At 30.9% G+C, this 19,208-nt stretch overlaps 2 protein-coding genes and 1 long non-coding RNA gene across 4 annotated transcripts; 1 reads left to right on the top strand and 2 right to left on the bottom strand.

Moving 5' to 3' along the window:
- Window positions 1-219: 219 nt before the first annotated feature.
- LOC145123943 (uncharacterized) lies at window positions 220-3,442 on the bottom strand. 2 transcript variants are annotated; one of them, XM_079059126.1, is made up of 11 exons: window positions 3,301-3,442; window positions 2,894-3,209; window positions 2,614-2,692; window positions 2,235-2,329; window positions 1,990-2,094; window positions 1,689-1,768; window positions 1,346-1,436; window positions 1,156-1,263; window positions 963-1,049; window positions 805-873; window positions 220-534 (listed from the first exon to the last, which is right to left on the bottom strand). In XM_079059126.1, the coding sequence occupies exons 2-11, from the start codon at window positions 3,149-3,151 to the stop codon at window positions 391-393; spliced, it is 1,116 nt and encodes a 371-aa protein (XP_078915252.1). In that variant the 5' UTR covers window positions 3,152-3,209; window positions 3,301-3,442; the 3' UTR covers window positions 220-390. The 2 variants fall into 2 exon arrangements, with proteins under 2 accessions (XP_078915252.1, XP_078915251.1); XM_079059125.1 differs by having other exon boundaries at window positions 2,894-3,441.
- Window positions 3,443-10,521: 7,079 nt separating this feature from the next.
- On the bottom strand, window positions 10,522-11,188 carry LOC145123721 (uncharacterized). Its single transcript, XR_013715263.1, has 2 exons — window positions 11,105-11,188; window positions 10,522-10,850 (listed from the first exon to the last, which is right to left on the bottom strand). It is a non-coding gene; the product is annotated as an uncharacterized LOC145123721 (long non-coding RNA).
- Window positions 11,120-17,778, top strand: LOC145123720 (uncharacterized). Its single transcript, XM_079058932.1, has 2 exons — window positions 11,120-11,814; window positions 17,663-17,778. The coding sequence occupies exon 1, from the start codon at window positions 11,120-11,122 to the stop codon at window positions 11,807-11,809; it is 690 nt and encodes a 229-aa protein (XP_078915058.1). The 3' UTR covers window positions 11,810-11,814; window positions 17,663-17,778.
- Window positions 17,779-19,208: the final 1,430 nt, after the last annotated feature.

Here is a 19,208-nt window from a genome sequence, read left to right as displayed (position 1 = left end):
AAAACGATTCAACAACGTAAAGCAAAGCAAACCTGCATCACATTCAAACCCGAATTAGAACCTAACATATAAACCAAAAACAACCAACCCAAATGTCATGAATTGTTCATATTCATCGGCATTCGTTAGTTTCTCATTCTATTGAACACAAACCAAATATCTAATATCTAATTATCAATATAAAGCAAATTCTAAAGTACGTATATAAACATGGTTGAATTTAAACAAAAATAAAGTAGTTTATTAGTTTTGGGCACAACTAATATTCTAAATTTAACAAAATCCAAATGTCCACTCTTCAAATATAATGTTAAAAAAAAAATACGCATCACAAATGCTAATAATATGACATGATATATCCATCCATCCTCTTGTTTTTTATTATTGAAGTCATGAGGATCCTTGAAGCAAATCGTTTTTACTTTTACCTTTCTTCATTTTGGCTTTCACCCGTGATTTTGACACCAGGGTTTTTACCGTGTTTGTGAAATTCCCTACCGCCATAATTATCAAAAGAACTCCACACGTAACCACCTGGTCAAAAATATAAATTTTATTTTTTTTAATAGACTGATACTGATCCTGAAACTGATGTCAATAACACAAAATTTGCATTTATTTATTTTGTCTCATCCAAAAAGACTGATGTTAATGAGACAAAAATTGTATCTTTTTTATGTACAAACCAAAAAAGTGGACCAGGGACTCGTTCTTGATCTTTTTCAAATGTGAAAAAGACGTAAATGCCCTTCTGATCTGCATCGTAAAAAATACAAGTATGAATTAGAATAGATAATGACATACCTGCCACTCAGAAACGACACCAACCACTGCGGTTTTAAGCAATAGCAGACCCACATATGCTTCAAAAGCCTACGAATAAAAAAGATAAGCAAAGGGTAAATTCGTAAATTGGAAGTACAATGCTATGAAAGTAGGTTGGTATTTAAGCAGAAAATGACCTGTAAGACAAAGAGAATTGGGTATAAAAGCCATATTTGACCTTCTACTCCAGCAGTTTCACCCCACACAACATCCATTCTTCTAGCCTGCAATCAAAATCAAGTCCTTAAAGATCCGTTTTCTTTTTAATGATTTTTAGGGTCACATTTAATCTTTTTCTTTGTATTTAAAAAAAAAAAATTATAACAATACCTTTCCCAATGCTATACGAGTATAGAGCCTCTGGCGTTGATATCTATTTTGTAAAAGCATTGCAACTCCTTGCATGATTGCCCATTTCAAAAACAATTGTATACCTTTCTGAAAAAATGTAAAAAAAAAATAAATAAGATTAAAATTTAAACACACGAGCCTAATATTACATGAAATGAAATAATTTAACCTGTTTCTGGGAGCAATCGGGTTGCCTTTCTATCTCCCATGTGAGGCTGATGAGTGCCATAAGCATAGCACAATAGTGATGATATATCCACCTGAAAAATCACAAGATATCAAGAGGGCATTTACGTCTTTTGCACAAATGAAAGATCAAGAACAAGAACAAGTCCATGCCCACTTTTTTAAGTGGGAAAAAAAGTTGCAATTTTTTTGTCTTCTTAACATCAGTCTTAGTCCAATGCATGTCAAATGCAGTACAACCTGTCCTGTGTAACATGTGGGCCCTACACAGCTTAAACATTTAGAAGGAAAGATTAATGAGACCAAAATGTTTGTTGAATTATTACCATGGACGTATGTCACTTCCATTAACTCTCAAGATATTCTCTCTCAAAGCCAACCCTGTGTAGAGAAAGAGCAACCACGCCTGAAAAGGGCACACTTGTAATTATCTAGTAAGCTTTAAAGGGAGCATTAAACTTTCTAGGGTTATTTTCAATGATGAGGATGAGGAGGGCATTAACGCCTTTTGCATAGAAAAGAGATCTTTCTAGTTCCAGTCCAATGCATGTCAAACACAGTACAACCTGTTATGTGTCCTGTGTAACAAATGGGATACAAGAGTGTGATGAGAAGAACACACAGTACCTGGTACATCTGAACAGGTAATGCAGGAAAACATCCATTCCATACCCATGACCTTAGAAGCAGAAGCAATGATGGGAAAAAAAGAAATAGATATGCAGTCCTATCCTGCTCATAGGGAACCAAAAAGAAAGAAAATAAAATTCTCTCTTTAGAAAAAAAATTAACCAAATGAAAACATCTTCAAGTTATAATATAGTTATGGAAGAGGTTTAAGATATTATATAGGTGGAAGGTTTAGAACTTACTCTGAAATTATTGTATTCCTCTTTCACTTTCAATTGAACATCCTTTCTGGTAGCATGAACATTTATGGGACCAAGAAACATCTTCAAAAATCTTCCTGTAACCAAACAACACCAATTAAGATAATTATTTTCGAATTCTTTAGCTAAAATTTATTGCTTTCAAAATACAAAATTTGTTTGGATTTAACTAAACACCAAGTCATTACCACTTTATAAATATAACTCTTCATAGCTCTATGGAGTTGTCAAAATTTCCTTCAACGTTTTCAAAATCATTCCAATTTGAAATTGGAAAGTATGAATTATCAAAAAGTGGTGTGACTAGTGTTCTCACAAGCATAATAATGAAGGATTAAATTAATTAATGGAAGCAAATCACCATAAGATTTGCTGGGAAGAAATGCAGCTGCATCTCCTTCACTCAATGTATAACTCGCTCTAGTTAGCTCATCAACCAACTGTGTGAGGATAAAACAAACAATCAACTACAACCCAAATAAAGCATCCATTTTTATAACTAAAAAAACCTGCAAGTAAAGCTGTCCACACAATAATATCTTCAATTTGCAACGAAAAATTCAGTATTTATTAGCTTAAATACACACAGTAGCTTCTCGAGAGTGAACTATTAAGAATCAATCAAACACACAAGGCCTTACTTTTTCGGCATCTTTTGGATCCAAATTCCCTTTCTTGACGGAGGAAGCAATGTATGAATGAAGCCTTTTGATACTTGAATCTAGAGCTAGGGCTCGTTGCCTTAGTGAAGCTTCCTCCTGTGAATTTCGAGAAATTAAAGTTGCCGCAGATTCCTGCAACTCTTTACTCTGTTCCACGATTCTACAAACTTCTTCCGCCGCGTTTCTCTCAGACGTGTTATTATCACCGCCACTGACGGTGGCGGTGGAGTCTCCCATCTCGAACAGATCAACGATCGATCGACTTTCTACCCAATTTTCACTGAACTGATTGCTTCTGCGTTTTTATAGTTATCGAAAAACTATGCGCCTGATTCCGTGATTAATGAATCGAATAACAAGGAAGAACACGAATAGAGAAAAAGTACCGGGAATTAAACAGGGATGGGAGGTTTCCGGCAAGGAAACGGCGACGACGGTGGCGAATCTTAAGCACACAATCTGATAGTTAAAGTCGTAATTTATAGTATCTCCGATCTCGCGATATTCATCACCACATAATTCAATTAAGATTTTATTTCCATATATTTCAATTATGGCAAATGGCGTGCTACATATTTTAAGAGGGTCATATTTGACAAGTAAACTAACTTTTTAAAAAGAAATAATGATTTAAAAGGTTAATATATTTTTTGATTTGTGCATATTTGGGCATTGAATTTTCTTTTTGTCCATGTTACTCATTCAACTTGTTAAACTGTAAACATTTAGTTCTTATGACCAACTACTTCAGGTTAGCTGGTAAAAATGACTTAATATGGTAATATATTTCTCATTTTATACACATTTAGTCCTTAATATTTTTGTACACGTTTAGTCATTAATATTTTTTTGTTGCAAAATAAGTCATTTTTGTTTTTGTACTCATTCAATACTTATGAATGATTTATTTTGGTTTTTCTCACGACATCTTACGTGAGACAATCATTAATGATGTGTTTGGGGATTTTGATGTTTATGTCCATTGCGATCTCGACTACTTGGTTGCTTAGGTCATGTGTTCTAAACGTAACAACTTCTTCATACGATCTTGGATTATAACGGTCTTTATATCCATCCGTTCGTATTTTAGGGGCTGTATGGCATGATCTGAATTTTTAAGAGGTCTGAATTTCTAAGAGGGTCTGAATTTTTAAGATCTAAATTTTTAATATGCTGTTTGGTTAGAACCTCTTAATTGTTGTGCTGAATTATAAAAATGACCATTTTACCTTTCTGTATAAGTTTTTGCTAAGTTCAAAGTTTTTGATTAAAACCATCGAATCAACCTCTTGAATAACTATAAGGAAAAATATACACGCCATACACAATTCAAATTAAACATAAATCAAAATTAAACACAAATACAAATCAAATAAGGTCCAACTTCATATATTTGATCAATACCAATACTACTTGTATACATAGAATCCAAACTAAAATCAATATGAATAAATACTCGTGTCTCAAGTATGGCATAATCAGCATTAATAACTTCCTATGTAGTAGGTTCAGGAGTGTTTCCCGCACATCATACATTTCAAAATTCATAAATCACACCACCACAAGACCTAAGACAAACCACAAGACCTACACAACCAAACAGTCGATATCGCGATGGACATAAGCATCAATAGCCCCAAAAACACCTCATCAATGATTTCCCTATATAAGATATCGTGTGAAAAACTTAAAGAAACCATTCATAAGTACTGAATGAGTAAAAAAACAAAAATTTCTTATTTTGAAACAAAAAAAAATATATTAAGGGCTAAATGTGTACAAAAAAATTAAGGACTAAATGTGTACAAAATAAAATATATATTACCTTATTAAGTCATTTTTCCCGGCCAACCTGGTGTAACCGGTCATAAGGACTGAATAAGTACAGTTTAACAAGTTGAAGGGGGTAAATGTGGACGAAAAAAAAACTCAGTGACCAAATGTATACAAATTAAATAATATATTACCCTTTTAAGTCATTATCCCTTTTAAAAAAAGGTATGTAGAATAGTTTTTGAAAAGTTTTATATAAATTTCTTAAATATACCTTTAATCAATTATAAAAAAAATATATTTTTTTTCTAAATGTTATTTTATAATTTCAACTAGTTTATCATATAATTTTTTATCAAATATAAATTTTATCAGTTACCTTATAAGTTAACAGTTAACTTTTGAACTATCAACTAGTTTTTCAGTTAGCAAGTTAAATATAACTCATATATTAATTATCAAATACTCGAAAAGGAAAATTGAAAAATAAAAAAAAATTGAAATGTATGGAGGATGTACATGAGAATTATACTAGGAATGATGTCAAGAATCTCCTGTGGACCCCGACTCCATGGGTCCCCGTTATCGTACGAAGATATTTTTTTTATAATATTTTAAGGTTTGGGGACGAGGACATGTTCTACCCCTCTTTAGTTTCAGGGGATAGGCGCTCTGTCCCTAATATCCCACGGGGGCCCCAAAATTATTATCCTATATTTAACTAATTTATTTATAAAAATAATAAATAAATTTGGAGTAACCATTGTGTAATATATATATATATATATATATATATATATATATATATATATATATATATAGTATTTAAATAACTAGTGTGATGTTTAAAATTAAACGAAATAAACAAGTAAAAAAAGGGTTAATAAGGTTAAATGAGGGATTTCGGGCCAAACATGGTTAACGTGGGATTCAGAGGAAATAGGGAAACTGGGATGGAAGTGTGGGTGATATTGAAATTTGAGGGTAGGATCAAGGGCGAAGACACAGGGGGATCGAGGCCAAGGGAACATGAGAATTCGAGAGCGGAGGCGGGGATACTATTTCTGCCCCCGTTTGGCTCCATTGACATCCCTAATTTATAATGTCTATTTATTAAGGAAAGTAATTGTTTTAACAAATAGTAAATTATATGAAAAACAATGTTGTTAAGATCGAAATCCTAGATTAGGATCACAAGAACCTACAAAAAACTATAACCAAAAAGCAACCACTAAGCTCAGCATAATCGTTTTTGTAACATCGAACCTAAGTTCTTAAGAGCCTAAGATCGTTCCTTCAGATCTTAGCCATTCTCTTTCATTTGGTCTTAGTGACTAAAATGACAACTATAATTTTTTTAACCTTTGAAAAAAAACATCACACGTATTAGTTAAATAATCCAATGCAAAAACTAAATAATTTATCCTTTCAAGTTGAAAAAGCCACATAAATTCAGTTGCTAAGCTCGGAATCTAACATCCCAAATCACATGAATCCACACAGAGCCTCCCTGCTCTGTTCACTCATAAAATATGAGAGCAAATTGAGGTCAATAAACTTGTCTAACTCATTTGAACTCTAAACACTCGACACATGGCCATATGGAAACAATGTAACAACTGACCAATGCCCCATAGGCAATATATATAAGTTCTATGATGTATGTGTTTAGCATACGGTCCATGTATTTGTTTAGATGTGCAGAAAATCCAAAACAACATTGTACTTTGCCAAATCCATTTCTAGCACTTCCAAACTTCATTTTAACGATTTAAAAGTGATTATAGTGGATCCAAAACTTGTTTTAAACACGTAATAACATCCTTAACTTAATTAAATCATTAACATAATACATTATCCCATAAATCTCAAATTTAAACCTTTAAACCCAAATGAAGGAGATGGGAGGTTTTGGGGGTTAAGAGATACCGTCTTTCATCGTTTGGCAAGACTAATCCCTTAACTTATATTTCAATCCTAAAAGTTAATATTCTTACAAACTAAATCCAAAACCTAGTTAGATATCTTAGAATGGATAACACACACTCATTGCTACACTTATAGGGCGTGTTCGACACGTAGCGTTTGATAAAACGTTATGTTTTGAACAAAAAGTCACGTTTGATACCACAAACTTTTAGCGTTTAGTTTAAACCAAAACGCTCAAAATCCAAAAGTTACCTAACGTAGTGTTTAACAAAACGCTACTAGTTACCAGCTAGTTTTGCTAACACACTCATAAAGTATGCACTTCGTTCTAAATAAGACTTGAATTGCAGATGGGCATATTTCCACCAAAACTAGACATGTAGATCAAATAACATACCTTAAGTTCGATGATTAATAGGTTAACTAACATCCACAAGATTTAAGCTTCAGTTCCAACCAATCAAATAATTAATTTTAATTTAAGTACCTTAAATTAACTAAAAATTGAAAGTTTAATTAATTACTCGTATATAATTTATTTTAAAATCCTTTTATTTAATGAGAACTACACCTAAAAGAGAATGAAAAAGATGAATCGACCGTTGTCTTTTTTTTTTGGGAAAGAGAATGAAACCTCAGCCAAATTTATTGGCCGATTTGTTGAAGTGTATCTCGAAGACATTTTATAAGATATAACATATTTTAGAAAAATGACCACTTTTTTATAAGACAAAATTTGATATATGTAACGTTTAATATGTGTCTATGTTAATAATGACAACTAAAATTTAGAGTTCGAGTGATCTATTAAGACAACAATTTTAGACAAGTCATGTTTTATATGATGAATTTTGATAACAATGTAAACTTTGAAATACAACATGTTTATTCGACAGCCACAAATTATTTGATATGATAATATTTTATGATGATGAAACATTTTAAAATGCGAGTAGATTACGTCAAAATTAACTCCAAAATATGAGTAATATTTTGTGACAATAAACTAGTTTAAGAATGACCAATTTATATTTTTAATTTATATAATGTGAGTATATTTTAATAGTTAAAGTTTACAAGAATTTATCATCATAAATTATATTATAGGTTAAACTAGTAATCATAAAAGAAACACAAATTTAACAAACAAAAATAACAAAACAATGCAAGATAAAGAAGAGGGGAAAGTTAGGTGGGGGAGTTCATAAGAACAGAAAAGTTAAAAGGATGGTGGTTGTGACGTTGATCCAATTTTAGATTAGTTGAGAATTAATTTATTGTTAATTAATTAATTCGTTAGATCATGTTTAAGTAGTATATTTTAGCCTAATGCCAAGACTGATTAATAAGGAAAGAATTATAACTATTTAGTCCCATTCGAACAAAGGTGGTACAAAACTGAATAAAGACTCACACTCCCATCTTTTGTTCTACCAAAAAAAGTGAGTGATCTATTCTTCATCATATCCCATCATGTCTTGTGTATCAAACACAACATTATAGAAATTAAGAAATTATTTGATAGTTGCTAATTAAGTCATATATGACTGAGTCAAAATATATCATTAAATCAGATCGAGTAAGAGACATATAAGAAGAGTCAGGACTGAGCCAGAAGCTTGTAAGTATGATATCAATCTGAATCTGGATGAGTCAGATCTAACCACTTATCAGACTCAGTAAGAAGCATATCAAACAGTCTTTAAGAATTGTTGAAGTTGCTATGTATTCTCTCCCATGTTTAGTTGTCAATGGGGGTTTGTTAATCGGGAGATATCTATGTGCGCCAAATATGGTAGGATAGCTGATGTGTTCCCTGCTTGTAAGAGGTCCAAAAGTGAAAAATATGATTGATTTCGTGCGGTTCTTGGTGGTGGATAAGGTGGATGTTTTTACCCATAATTTGTGTTCTTTACGGGTAAGTAATCACAAGGTTTTTTTTTACTCCTTTAGTCATATTTGAAAGTAATTTGAGTTGTGAATCAAACATGTCTAGTGGGAGGTTCAAAAGTGCAAGAACTTTCTTTTAATAATGGATATGTTCAAGGATAACATAACTATCAATTTTCTTCCCAACTATTCATTAGCTACTTATGCTATGATCATTTTTAAACTTCCGAACCATTGGAATGCAATTTCTTGAAACCATTTATCTTTTCCTATGAGACTGTAGAAATCATATACTCATATATATAATTAATGCATGTTTGGTCAACATATGCAAAGTGCTTTATTATTTATTTTGGACACTTTTGTAAAGTATTGTAATATTATCTTTTAGATTTAGTATTTTTTGTTCATGATGAATCACATGATAAATGAATTTCTTCTATATGCGTTAATATCATGTTAAACAACTTTGTTTCTTTCATCATCTTTTCATCTTGTTTCCTTTAGTATATGTTTGGATAAATATTGCTTTTTCGATATTGAAGTTACTTATGTATGCATCGATTGTAAGCATGGCCTTCGAAGGAACAAATCAACTTTGTTATTTAGTTAGAAAATTTTGTGTTAACATGGTATTACCACATAAGCATACAAACTATTTACATATTCAAGCAAACTCCACAAATTATAATTTGAAATTCTCGATGTGATATTCATATAACAACATTAGTCAAACATTCAACCAAAAGTGCAAAATCACAACGGGTCATGCTTATTTCTATACAATCGGGCATAGTATGTTGGAAGATTGACTCTTTGATGTTGATTTTGACTTCAAAGTTTCCTTTTTTGGTTAAAGTGGTAATCACCTTGTCATGAGAGTCAAAATTGTGATCGGGTATAGTATGTTGGAAGATTGACTATTTGATGTTGACATTGACTTTGAAATTTCCTTTTTTGGTTAAAGTTGTGATCACATTGTCATGAGAGTCAAAATGTGATCGATCGAGTGATAGTCGAATCGAAAGTATGTTGATAATTATGACAAAATGATGTTATGATGACATGAGGTGCACGTTACAATGAAATCCAACCAAGTTATGAGATGAAGATATGTTGAATTGACCATAATACAATTGCTTAGAAATGGGGAGAATGTCCCATATAAGTTGGAAATTTTCATAAAAAAACTTCGAGTTTTTCAGGAATTAAGAGCTAAAGGAGGTAACTTCAGCTACTATTATCGGTTTCAATCCCTCAATCTATGTGGATCAAATCCTTGAGGTAATCCATTCATCTTGTTCTTGATGTTCCTTTAATAATGAAGGATGTCTATATGTACATGTTAACCCATTATTAGCCCATCATTTTGTATTGTGGGGTTGTTTGATGTCTTTTACTGATAAAAGAGTCTGAGTCTAACTCGATCATATTTAAACAGTTTGATACCATGATTAAAAGCCTTTGATTCGGTCTTATAGCCTCATATATGTTTTTTACCGAGTCTGATAAAAAGCACATGTACAACTCAATCAGACATCGACTCATATCTCACTGTGTTAACACCTATCATATAAATTATAAGATTGAAAAATGAAAAAAATGAAAAAAGCTCCTATTAATTAATTAAAAAATCATATAAATTATAAGATTGAAAAGTATGGTGTATGCAGAGTGAAAATATTTTGGGTGATCCCATTGACATGGATGGGAGGTAGTACACATCTGATGACGCAGAAGAAGCCAGTACCCTTCAACTTAAGGCTGACATTATGGAAGCACAACTCAACACTCATTGCATTAATTTTTAGAAGTGTTTTTTTAATTTTTTTTTTCACGTTTAATATAATTTTGTATATTTCAAAATCTTATAACTTTTTTTTGCCTAACATTTCTACACAAATAAAAGTTAATTATAACTACAAACTATTCTTGTAAAACATAACTAACTCAACTCAGTTGAAAAGGTTGGCAAGTGGCAACTCAACATAATTAAACTACAAACAAATTAAACATATCTCAAGAAAACACATAAGAAACACCACATTATACAAAAAAGAATGATTCCGAATGAAAAAAAAATGTCAATAGATATGAGTTAGATAAAAAAACAAATCAAGAAACATATCTATTTAATAACAAAAAAAAAAAAGATAAAAATCCCCCAAGTATAATGCATGCATGAGCAGGCCTGGTTTATGAACAGTTTTTTCACATGAAACATCACTCTCTCTGAAAGCAAAACCACCCACCAAAGTCCCACTTCCACAGTGAATCACTTTAATCTTTAACCTCATAGATTGCTTCTTCACAGAGATGGCAGAAAAATCGACCAATTTGGAAACTAATTTATATAAAAAATACATCAAAATGGACACATTTTATACATGTGAAGCTTGAAATTTTGTTTCTAGTGTTAAAAAAGATAAGAAAATTGGTATAAAAGAGTATAAAGTGATTCATCTGTACATGCATTCTTTCATCATCAAATTGATAGTACTATTACCATATCTAAAACCCACATCACACACAGATACACACACTCAGTGTGTGACATAAATGAAATATGCAAAGAGGGTTTTAGTTTTAGGTAGTTACCTGTGAGATTTGAGAATGAGGAAAAGCAAAGGAATTGGAGAGATAGTTGAAGTAGAAGGAGGTGGTCGAATCGTTAGGTCGCTCAGAAGAAAAGATCGCCATAGCAAAGTCTGCACATCAAAGGGTCCGAGGGATCGGCGTGTTCGTTTATCAGCCAACACGGCTATCCAGTTCTACGATGTTCAAGACAGGCTTGGGTATGATCGACCCAGTAAAGCCATTGATTGGCTCATGAAGGAAGCGAAACCAGTGATTGATGCGCTCGAGAATGATCACCATGAGCATGAGTTGCTTACATCTGTTGTCGATGCCTCTGAGGCATTTCATCGAACAGGTGGTGAGCGGAACCAGGAGATCTCCACTCTCGCGAAAATCAGTGGTTTTGATGACTACCCAATGGGGTCAATCGATTCAAGAAACAAAAACCAGGAAAAATCGATTGAAGAAGAAGAAGAAGTTATAACCCCGATGGATTTCACGTGGAATCCGAGTTACGATTCGGGAGATGGCTTTGCGTTTGTTGATAGGGAACCCCTTCAGTCCAGTTACCCTACACTCATCCATACATTCAACAATGCGTTTGTAGACGATGAAGAGTTTTTGGGATTTAATTTTCAGCAGGAAAATCATCTTCAAGAGGAGGAAAATTGCAACCTTGTGTCCAAAACCCGTCGCTCCTCTGCCACTTCCTACCAAATTCTCTGAACAAGGTAACAAGCTCTCCTCCTATAACAATTAATTTACAGAAAAACCACAAAACTAGCTATTTTGTAATATTGATATATATATTTCAAAATAGTTTTTTTCTTCATAAAAAATCATCAATTTTACATAGGTCTATTGGAAAATCAACATTTTTTATGCCTACTTTTTTTATTATATTTTCCCCGTAAATCAATATCAACCAAACAATTCATTTTAGCACAACGATACTAATTTATTTTTGCAAAAAGAAATTTCAAAGGCCTCTACTTCTAAAAAAATAGTAAAAAATTATGATTTTCGTAATAATAATTTCGCATTATAAGAAAAATAATTCGCAATATATAATAACTCATATTTTAAAGTTTTTGAAACTACACAAAAACAAATTTTATGAGGAAATGGTAATTTAGAAGCGGTCAATTGTGAATACAATTGGTGTGTTTTTTGTGGAAAATATAAAAAATACCTATTTTGTAAAGGATGAATATTGAAATTTTTTATAAGAGAAGTAATTCATATATAACACTTTTTTGTAATAAATAACAATTAATGACTTAGATATGTTGTACAAAAAAAAAAAACACTTATGTACATATATAACAAAAAAAAGAAAAGAAAAAAAAACATTGTTATATATAATAAAAACTTGTTATCTATCAATCAGCTCTGCTTTTATAACAACACATCATATCTTTGACCTAACAACACATCATATCTTTGACCTAAATAACACTTATGTCCATATAAAATGTCATTTCATATGAACTTTGACAAGTTGTATGTCATCTCACCAACATGTATGAGTATGACCTTTAATCCCACTCATTTTTATGTCGATCGCCATATTGCTAACATGTTTAATAATTGAATTCATGTACTTCACTTCTAAAACAAGTACACTATTTGTGTTAATCGTTCAATATGACTTTTTATATGACATGAAGTTTTATATCATAAATTTCAAGTTTAAGACCACCTACTCCGGTGGAATGATGTTGAACTTTCTTTCGATTATGACATATCATGTTTTGTGATAGTCTCACTTCTCATTACAATATAAACACTGTTTAAAAAACAATATCCACTTACATATTAACAAATAATTTATAATTTTTAATAATTATTGTAATTATATATACCTCTAATTATTCAATGAAACATTATCACCAATATAATTTAATAGTTTAGATAATAATAGTTATTAAAGTATAATGTAATCAATATTGAATGGGTCTTAATTCTTCCTAAAAACATTTGATTATCCCACTAGAAAAAATAATGTTTTGACATTTATACCATTGGTTCTTAATATGTAAATAATTAAGAAAGAGAAAGACATTCCTAGACTCCTGGTGGCCATCGCTTCAATAAAAAGATCGAGAATTACGTGACTTCCATGTAGACTAGATTACTGCGTAACAGAAAGAACCAAGTAATTCAACTTTTCATCCTCTATTAATTAGGAGAACATGCACAAAAAAACCAAGAAATCTGTCATGGATGATGGGGTCTTCAACTTGCACCAGAAAAAAAAAATCAATATCAGATCCATGAAGAGAAAGAACAGGTGAAGAACAAGTGATTAACAATTTTCGTCACTTGATTAGACAAAACGCACAAATCCCAGTGCAAAAACTATCCCCCTTTCACACCGTCCCATTGTTTATCGCTTCTCCATGGAATTCGTCGAAGCACCACTTCATCTTCTTAAACACACCTTTTGTTAAACACACCTTTTGTTAAACACACATACAACTTTTACTTTCATTTTTAGTTTTAATTTAGCTTATTTAAGAACACCATCAAACTTCTTCAGTTTTTTGCACTGCTAGCACATTCCAACCTGTTGGAATCCTAAGTCGATGACGACTTGGAGACCAAACAATCTAATTTATGGCAAGTTGGTCATAAGTTTCCCAGTCTAATACAAGTTGGTATGTTAGGCTATATATACATGTTCATAATTAAGTTTATGATTATGAGTACAGATTGTAAAACATCGGTTTTGAGTTAGTTTCCGATTAATCAAAGAGTTATTTTGGTTATTTTGTTTTGCATTATTGTTTTCTAAACTTTAATTGGTATCAGATCTTAGGAACCGAAGGCTGTGAGATCAAATTTTTACCTGTTGACGAGTTAGGTCAACATGTCTAATGCAGGAGGAGCTGCTCCGGTGAATGTGAAGGAAGTTGGATCCACCACAGTTGTCTGTCCCATGCTATCATCAACCAACTATACTGTTTGGGCTATACGAATGAAGGTAGTTCTCAAAATCCATAAGGCTTGGACAGTAATTGATCCAGGAACAGAGAAGAACAAAGAGAAAGATTACCTGGCGATGAGGCTGTTGTATCAGGCGATCCTGAAGACTTTGATTATGCAAATCGGAGATGTGGAGTCCTCAAAGGTGCTGTGGGACGCAATCAAAGCCAGACACATGGGTGCTGACCGCGTGAAGGAAGCTAGGTTACAAACCTTGATGGCAGAATTCGATCAATTGAAGATGTCTGACTCGGAATCGATTGACGATTTTGTAGGAAAATTGTCTGGATTAGCCTCAAAATCGGCAGCCCTAGGAGAAGTAATTGATGAGACGAAGCTTGTGAAGAAGTTTCTCAAATCATTACCAAGAGCGAAGTTCATCTACATAGTTGCTTCTTTGGAACAAGTTTTGGATCTCAAATCGGTTGGATTTGAAGATGTTGTGGGAAGGCTTAAAGCTTATGAGGAAAGGATTAGGGAAGAGGGTGATGACAAAAGAGAAGAACCGAAGGTTCTGTGGTCATCGAGCAGTGGCGGCAGTGGTTTAGGTGGTGGCGATGGCTTGTCTGGTGGAGCGAAGGAAAGATCGACAAAGGGAAAAGGGGTGTCGACTGGTAATCATGGATCAAGAGGGTTTAATGGGTCTAACGGGTCAAGTGGGCCTAAATCATGTAATTAGGTATCACAAAGGTGTAAGCCCAATCACCACAAGTAAAATTCTGATTTAACTCAACCCAATTCCAATAATTGCAAAAATTGTAATTGTTGTTGTGACAAAAATCGGAAAAATAGGGAAAAAGACCGATCTAAGGTGATTTGTTTTCGGTGTGACAAACCAAATCACTTTGCCTCTGAATGTCCGGAACGACTCCAAAAATTACAAGAAGGTGATTTTTCGGAATGTGACGACAATGACGAGCCCGTATTTTAAATATGGATCGGGGTTGAAGAATTCTCTAGAAGGACTTAGAGATTCGGGGTGATTGTTGGAATCCTAAGTCGATGAGGAATTAGAGACCAAGCAATCTAATTTATGGCAAGTCTAGTTTATGGCAAGTTGATTATAAGTTTCATAGTCTAATACAAGTTGGTATGTTAGGCTATATATACATGTCCATAATTAAGTTTATGATTATGAGAACAGATTGTAAAACATCGGTTTTGAGTTAGTTTCCGATTAATCAGAGAGTTATTTTGGTTATTTTGTTTTGCATTCTTGTTTTCTAAACCTTACAACCCAATTTTTAAACTTCCAATTCAAGTTCACAAAATACTTGATAGTTTAAGTAATTTCCAGACGTGGATGATGAATCCTTATGGGTTTTCTGCCTTTTGTCTATTTCCTTCTACCTTCTCATGATTTACTACACATAATATAGCTTATGGTTTCTCACCGATACGAGGGGGTTGCAAAGGTTCATCAGCAGTTTCATTGGGGTTCTCCAGAAACTATGGTAACAGACGACAATGGCGGCGGTAGATGATTTAAATATTAGCAATGACAAAATATGAAGAAGTGAAGAAGGAAGGAGGAAAAAGGAGTGTCGTGTTTCATTTGGAAACAAATTCAAGTGATTGTTTTCTCTCTCTCTAAATTAAAATGAAGGCATTATTGTCAATATCTCAAATTTTCTATGGATAAATAAAAAGCCTCATTTACAAAATCAACTCCGATAGTAAATACTTAATTTAATTCAATATCTTATATATATATATATATATATATATATATATATATATATATATATATATATATTATTACTATTTGTTTAATCGAACACTTATATTATAACATAAATTAATAGAACTATAATAATATGTTAATTATTAATTAATTTATATACATTTTCATATTAATTAAAATATGAAATTATTATATTTAAGTTAAAAATTAAATAAATATTTTTTAATCACAACTAATTAAAACATATGCACTGATGTATATGATAGTTGAAAAATATGATATAACACAAATAAAAAAATAAATTATAGTGTATTAATATTTGATACCTTACGTCTCGAGTTTTAACAATGAAAAAACAAAAAGAAAAAAAAAGAAAAATGAGAGGAAAATAAATTTATACTTTATAATTCAAGTTGAATAGAAATAAAAGAAAAATTAAATATTTTGTTAATTTCCCAGTAAATCCTTCCAAATTAGAAGGAAAAGTAATCATTCAATTTCTCTTCAATTCTTCCTTTAATGAAACTAAAAACTACCAACTTTTTTTCTTCTCACTTTCATTCATTTTTATTTTTAATTTTTTTCCGTTGGGAACATGATGTTTGATGTTAAGGTTACAAGGTTAAGATGATGAGAATGACCAGATCAATTTGAAAGTAGTTATGAAATGCTCAGTGGATGTTAAACCACATCGTTTTAGTTTCCACATACAACTGTTTTAGTTTCCGCATACAAGAGAAAACATGACTATTTTTTTGCCAAAGAAATAAACATATTACTTATTGTTGTCATTATAAAAGTTAAGTGATATAATAGTTAGATATATTTTGTTATTATTACATGAAAATTGAACCAAGTTATATATGAGTCTACTTTCCTTATTAAACGATATTAAAATATCTTGGATCATTGGCATCATATATATAACTTCTTTTTGCTTTATAACATAATATTTCTAATAATTTTATTAAATAAAGTGATATTAACTAAACCTTTTCAAATCATTAACTATTTTTAAAATTTTCTTCTGAAATTAACTAATTACTCTATTTTTGGAAATGTTTTATAAAGCTTTCTCATCAAATCTGTTATTTTTGAGCACATAATGTTTATAAATTTAAAAACCACATATCACAACAACATTAAATAAAATCAAAGTTTACATTACACAAAATTAGGATAAATACTAGCTATTGTAAATCTAGAATTCATACAAAATTTACATTACACAAAATTAGGATAAATACTAGCTATAGTAAATCTAGAATTCATATTTCGTTTTTATTTCATTACACAACATAATGAATATAACTATAAAACAATAAAAATATCATTTAACCAATAAAAAAATCAACATTTATTATTATAGATCGTATAACATAAGTTTATATTGTTTTTTTTAAACAGCAAAAAAGTTGTTATTATAGAAATCTAGCGAGTAGGTAGAAGAAAATTATTGTAATTAAGAAAGTTTTTTTTATTTTTTTATCATTTTTTTTATCTAACCAGCTGAAGTCGTATTAAACATGCATCATGTATAATTATATCTAATTGTATAATTTTGGTCTGAATGTTTAAAATTGAAAATTAATTGCAACTTTTCACAACTAAAAATAGAATTAATTCGACATATTTATTTGTTGCTAGAAGTAGATTTTGTAGTGGTATATTGCTCATGATTTGAATGTTTTAAAATATTTATAATATCTCTAAACATTATATAAAAACATCACTAAATATCTACTCAAGTATACGGCAGGAACCCCAACTCCCCAAGTGACTTGTTAATACATGTCTTTATATGGTAGCACATATATTTAAATTATACTTTAAAATATCATTTATTGTCTGTTAGATAATTTTATGTAGTGACTAACTAAACGATAGTTTATGTCCTTTATTCCAAGGTAACCAAGATCATGCCGACAAAGACAGAAGAAAGATATCGACATTATCTATAATTATAATATATGTGGTTAGTATTTAATTTGCATCGTAGATCTGAATATAGTGAATCTAGCAGTACTCTAGCTTAATTTGTTGTGTAATGGTTTATATGTAGTATATTATAACCAGTTTGTGTTCTAAACATTATATGTTCTAATGCTTAATTGCATGGCTTGCATTTTGAACATTTGGTGATGAAAACAGTTAAAAAGGAGATTGCATGGTCGAAAATGTTGTGTATTATTTTGTTACGTAACGTACAAGTTATTATGATACAAAAAATATTAAGGTTTATTTGTTGTCCATTGGTAGAGTTAGAAGTGGTCATACTTTCATCATACCTATTAATTTATAAATATAAATATAAATATAAATAAAAGAGCAAATTACAAAAATAACCTAATCATTTAATTATTTTGTGAAAAATAACAAAAAAAAAAAAAATCAAAATTACAAAAATAGTCACCAAAATCACAGATGGATTCAGTCAATCTGTGATTTTGCATCCATCTGTGATTTCTCCTTTTCAAGAGTATAAAACGTAATTTTTTTCTTTTCATTTTTCAATTTTCTTTTGGAGAATTCTCTCTGTGTAAGTACTATGGATGATTTCATTTTTCAAACATTTTTTAAACTTTTTGTTAGAGAATTCATTTTATTAGGGATGTTTTAAATAAAATTTTCAAAGAAATAATAACTAAATTGATAATTTTTTCAAAACTTTATATATAATAATGTTGTTTTGTAATTAAACCCTATCAATTTCGTAATAAAAAAAATAAAATAAAAAAAAACGCAAATCATAGGTGGGATGAGAGGAAATCGCAGATGAACTTAGTTCATCTGCGATTTTAGTCGATGATAAGGGGTATTTATACGGAAAAAATCAAAAAAACTAAAAAAAAACCACCTGCGAATGTACAAGTCGCTAAAGTACGGTTGTGCTTTAACGACTTGTACGTTCGCAGATGAAATGTTAAAATCACAGATGTGCTTAATTAATCCATTTGCGATTTTCATGGCTATATTTTTTTTAATTTGTTTTTTTTTGCTATTTTTCACAAAGTAATTAAGAGATTTGATTATATTTGTAATTTTCTCTTAGTTGAGGTTACATAGATACAAAGAATTAGAAGTGATGAAATAGAGTTTTCTTGTCAAAATTATTTGGATCGGATTCACCTGCAAACACTTTTTAATTTTTATCAAAAAAATTTATACATGATTATGTATAAATATCACTGCAAATGCATGCAATATTATTACAACCTTTTTTTTTCGTGAATAAAGGAATATTTTAGGGTGGTTTTTTACATTATATATTAACTATCTGACTACGTTCAACTAGTTTCATGTCACATTATATATTCTCTATTTAAGGTAATCATACTTATATACATACCTAAACACAATGAATAAAAATTTGACAAAACTGCCTATTTCTAAAAGAAATAAATGAAGTGTCTTTTCAAATTACTATCACACTAAGGCGGAAGGGATATAAGG

The sequence above is a fragment of the Lactuca virosa genome, chromosome 7 (assembly GCF_052849685.1).
Source record: "Lactuca virosa cultivar CGN04683 chromosome 7, Lactuca_virosa_CGN04683_v6, whole genome shotgun sequence".
Lineage (NCBI taxonomy): Eukaryota > Viridiplantae > Streptophyta > Magnoliopsida > Asterales > Asteraceae > Lactuca > Lactuca virosa.
Note: the sequence above shows the minus strand (reverse complement) of the source record. Positions and strands in the feature narration are given on the sequence as shown.